The 4,903-nt window shown below is 53.8% G+C and overlaps 1 protein-coding gene across 1 annotated transcript in view; it reads left to right on the top strand.

Moving 5' to 3' along the window:
* The window catches only part of LOC104397843 (E3 ubiquitin-protein ligase TRIM39-like), a gene marked incomplete at its 5' end in the record, with an annotated part of 3,427 nt that extends 986 nt beyond the window's left edge, over positions 1-2,441 (top strand). Inside the window, 3 exons of the mRNA XM_010007856.1 lie at positions 36-56; positions 376-396; positions 1,885-2,441. Of these exons, the coding sequence (XP_010006158.1) occupies positions 36-56; positions 376-396; positions 1,885-2,441 (599 nt within the window). The remainder of the gene's footprint in view (positions 1-35; positions 57-375; positions 397-1,884) is intronic.
* Between the last annotated feature and the right edge of the window lie 2,462 nt (positions 2,442-4,903).

Below are 4,903 nucleotides of genomic sequence, written 5' to 3'. Positions count from 1 at the left end.
CAGGAACTAAAGTGACTTTTCTCTTCCTCTTGTAGCCCAGTACCAGAAGGAGAAGGGTAAGTGGTCTCTGCTGACTGAGTCTTGCCCTTCTGGAAGGAAAAGTTCCTTCCAAGAAAGACTTCTTGGTGTCCTTGGGTGTTTTCAGCAGCTGCCCATGGTCTTGTGGAAGGAGAAGATCCTTCCAAGAGACACGTTTGTGTCCTTGGGGCCCTTTCAGCCCAACACCAGGAACCAGGAGGTTGGATCCATAGTGATCCTTGGGTGTCCATGGGCCTTTCTGGGGGAGAAAGCAGAAGATCATCCATGTTCTTTAAGGGCTTCATATAGAAATGGTGGTGGTTCTGTCTTTGAGGTCTCTTCTCTTTGTCCTTGCAGAGCTGCTGCTGAGAGAAATCAGTAAGTGACACCTCCAGCCAGGGCTGAGGATTCCTTGGAATCCTTGGTCTGCTCTTCCCTCCCTCACTTTGGTTGGGAAACATCCCATGATGCTAAGGACAAACTCTGCACAGGAGAGGGAATCATGGAATCATTGAATGGGTTGAGTTGGAGGAACCTTCAAGATCATCTAGATCCAACCCCCTCATGGGCAGGGACACCTCCCACCAGCCCAGGCTGCTCCAAGCCCCATCCAACCTGCCCATCAACACCCCCAGGGATGGGGCAGCCACAGCTTCCCTGGGCAACCTGGGCCAGGCTCTCACCACCCTCAGGGTGAAGTGAGTGACACGAAGGGATCACATGGGACCCCAACACATGTAGGAATGGGATGATGGAGTGGAGAGGTTGCCAAGTGTCTAGAAGACACTGGGATTCCCCCTTTCTGTGACGTTCCTCTCCACACACTGAGGTCTTTGGACTCATCCTTTGGACCCCATTTCCTCCCAGGGACCATGTCCTCCATCCATGTCCACCTCCTCTATCCATGGTGTCTTTCCAATCTCCCTTCAAGGCCAATCCCTTGAGTAGCCCACTGGCTTTTCCTCTTGGGAGGATGAGATGGGTTCTTGAGGAGCTCCTAGACCTGTAGAGCAGCCATCCTACTGCAGAAGACTTTGTAGGAGCTCCCTGGGTCTCTTGTTCAACCCATTCAGCTCATCCTTCAACATTGTGGTTTTGTGGTGTTTTTTTTCCTACAGAATTTCTGAAGGCCAAACAACACAAAAGTAAGTAAAGAACCCACCTGGAATTCCCACCTCTTGGAGCCTGAATTCAGCTCTGGAAAACACGTCCCTCTTTCCCAGGGGACAGTTGAGATGACTTCTCAACTGGAAGAACAGTTTCCTAATCAGATCATGGAATCATGGGATGGGTTGGGTTGGAGGGACCTTCAAGATCATCCAGATCCACCCCCCTGCATGGGCAGGGACACCCCCTCCCCAGCCCAGGTTGCTCCAAGCCCCATCCAACTTGATCTTGGGCAGTCCCAGGGATTGGGCAGCCACCTTGAAGACCATCTAGTGGATCATCCAGGTGGTCTTGAAGGTCCCTTCCAATCCAAACCATTCCATGAGCTAAAGAGCATCAAGTCCCACCAGGGGCAGGGACACCTCCCACCAGCCCAGGCTGCTCCAAGCCCCATCCAACCTGCCCTTGGACACCCCCAGGGATGGGGCAGCCACAGCTTCTCTGGGCAACCTGTTCCAATGTCTCACCACCCTCAGAGTGAAGATTTCCATCCGAACTCCAACCTAAATCTCACTCTTACCATTTTAAGCCACCAAGGAGAGACAAGGGACGTGGGAGATCTGGGACAGCAGGATCAGAGACCTCCTGGACCAAGACAGGACACACCAGAGAGGAGAACAAGGGTGGCAAGAGGATGGTGGGGGACACAGAACGTTCCACCACAGCAGGTTGATGGTTTTGATCTCTTGGTCATTGCAGGGGACGTCACCCTGGACACGGACACGGCTCATCCCAGGCTGGACATCTTTGATGATGGGAAGAGAATGAAGGACACTTGTGTCATCAAACACTTGCCCAGCAACCCAAGGAGATTTGATTCCCACCTCTTCGTGTTGGCTAAGCAAGGATACACCTCTGGGAGACACTTCTGGGAGGTGGAGGTTGGGAACAGAAGGAGCTGGGCCTTGGGAATAGCCCGGGAATCCGTGACTCGCAAAGGGACGTTGAGTCTGTCCCCTAAAAATGGCTTCTGGGCCATGGGGACTGCAGATGGGCAAGACCATTGGGCTTACTCAGATCCTTGGACACGTCTGAGTGTGAGTGGGAAGCTGCAGAAGGTTGGGATCTTCCTGGACATCCCAGCCAAGCAGCTCTTGTTTTACCACGCCCAGGAGAAGGTGGTTCTGTACACGTTCAGTTTGGGAGGTGAGAAGAACCAGGAAGGGAAGGTTCTTCCTTTCTTCTCAACGGGCCCTGCTGCTGCCAGGCCTGACATGGAGCCTCTGAAAATCGTGCAGGACTTGGATGATGAGTGAATGGGTGATGTGAGGAGATGTGGCCATGTCTGACAGAGCCTGAGACCACACTGGGCAGACCAAACCTGTGCCACCAAACCTGTGCCACCAAACCTAAGTTCTTTCATAGAAGAAGCTCCTACCATTGCTTGCTAATCCTTCCATGAGCCAATCAAGGAGAAGACTCAGCCTTCAGACCAGTGGTCACTGGGTAGAGAGGACCTTCAGATCTTCCAAGCACCCCCAGGACCTTCACCTCCTCCCAGTGAAACCAACCATGGGTTTCAGTCCAGAAGGTGACATCAGTTGTGTCAACCTAAGCATGAAAAGGGGGTTTTATTTGTGCCCATCACTGAAGATCCCAATAAATAGTCCTGCTGTCTTTGTGTGGGTCACTCTTCTGGGGTGGAGAACTTTTCTGAGGAGGTTAAACCACAACTCCCAAGAATCCCACTTCCCAAGAATCCCTCCCACTGCTCATTCTAGAAATGTGGCCAGCAGGTCAAAGGAGGGGATCATCCCCCTCCGCTCTGGTGAGACCCCCCCTGGAGAACTGGGTCCAGTTCTGGGGTCTCCAACACAAGAAGGACAGGGAGAGAGTCCAGAGGAGGCCACAGAGATGATGGGAGGGCTGGAGCAGCTCTGCTCTGGAGACAAACAATTTCCTCCTCTTATCTCCAACCTCAATCTCCCTCTTCCACTTTTCATCCATCCCCCTCATCCCATCCCTCCCTGCCCTTGTCCCAAGTCCCTCCCCAGCTTTCCTGGAGCCCCTTCAGGCACTGGAAGCTGCTCTCAGGTCTCCCTGGAGCCTTCTCTTCTCCAGGCTGGACACCCCAACTTTTATACAGGGTGGTGAAAAGGACCAGCCCCTTCCAGATGTTTCCTCTTAACTTTCTCCAGGTTCTGAGCGTGAGAAATGAAACCACAGCAGCTCTGCAGCTTGTGGGTGGGTGGGACTTCCTGAGAAGGAAGGACCTTGTCTCTGTGTCTCTGCTCCTGCTTTGGCCACAAAACCCCCCTCCCCGAGCCCTGTCACCTTTGGCTTAATTTTTTCATCAAGTTTTGCACCATCAACAAAAGCCCCAGGATGGAAAGACTCGGCCCAGGGGCCAAGGTCTGACTCTTCTTCTGCCTCCATCCCCAGCAGGGGCTGCAGCTTCACTGGCCACGTTTCCCAGGGTCCTGCTCCTGCTGGAGGGGCCTCAGAAAGTTTTATCTTTCCACTGAGGCTCCAGGAGGCTCATTTAGGCTCTAAGAGATCCACTGAGGCACCAGGACTTGGACTGAGGCACAGGAGCTTTATTAATGCTCTAGGAGCTCCACGGAGGCTCCAGGAGTTCCACTGAGGCTCCAAGAGTCCCTTCTATGTTCCAGGAGCTCCATTTATGCTCCAGGAGCTGCACTGAGGTTCCTAGAGCTGCTTTGAGGCTCCAGGAGCTCCACTGAGGTTCCAGGATCTCCACTGGGGCTCCAGGAGCTCCTCTTATGCTCCAGGAGCTCCACTGGGGCTCCAGAAGCTCCACTGAGGCTCCAGAAGCTCCCCTGAGCCTTGACACCATTCCATCATTCTACGATTCCAACCCCACCATGAAAGCCAGAGCTGCTGTGCTGCTCAGCACCCAGGTGGGAGCAGGTTGGGAAGGACAGATGGGTCATCCTGGTGATGCCCCAACCAGCACCTGCTCTCCCTTTGGGGGCCCCCACCTCTTCAGACGGACATGTCACCTTCTGGAGGTGACCCCCCTGCCTCTGTGTCCCTGCTGCTGATGAAGGTCTCATGTAGCTCATCTGCTCCTGGGCTCCCTTCCCAAACGTCCTTCACAGCAGCTTCCACAACTTCCCCCACTTTTCTTCCTGTTTTCCTTGACCTTTTTTCCTTCCAGAAATTGTCCTCCTTGGGCAGGAGCAAAGGTCTGATTTTCTCTTCCATGATCTGCTCTGCTCCCACCTTCTTCATTTCTTCCAGGTGTTTCCAGGCTTCTTTCTCCAACAGCCCCTTCAGCTCCTCCCTCAGTTCTCCTTCCTCATCCCCACAGCAGATCCAGCAAGGACACCCACGGAATGAGCCATAAAGAAGGGAAAGGCCTGTGAGAGCAAAGAGGCCAACGAGCTGGGGTGGGAAGGGAGGAGAAGGGAGGAGGGAGGAGGAGGGAGACGAAGGGAGACCAAGGGAGGAGAAGGGAGACAGAGGAGGGAAGAAAAGGAGAAGGGAGATGGGGGAGAAGAAGGGAAGAGAAGGTGGGAGAAGGGAGACAGAGGAGGGAAGAGAAGGGAGATGAAGGGAGAAGGGAGAAAGGAAGGAAGGATGGAAGGGAGGAGAAGGGAGATGAAGGGAGGAGAAGGGAGAAGGTGAGAGAAGGAAGACAGAGGAGGGAAGAGAAGGAAGATGAAGGGAGGAGAAGAAGGGAAGGGAAGGGAAGGGAAGGGAAGGGAAGGGAAGGGAGGGGAAGGAAAAAGGGAGATGAAGGGAAGGGAAGGGA

Source organism: Chaetura pelagica, unplaced genomic scaffold, assembly GCF_000747805.2.
Source record: "Chaetura pelagica isolate M959 unplaced genomic scaffold, ChaPel_1.0 scaffold202, whole genome shotgun sequence".
Taxonomy (NCBI): domain Eukaryota; kingdom Metazoa; phylum Chordata; class Aves; order Apodiformes; family Apodidae; genus Chaetura; species Chaetura pelagica.
The sequence above is the reverse complement of the archived record's forward strand: the minus strand, read 5'-3'. Positions and strand labels throughout refer to the sequence as shown.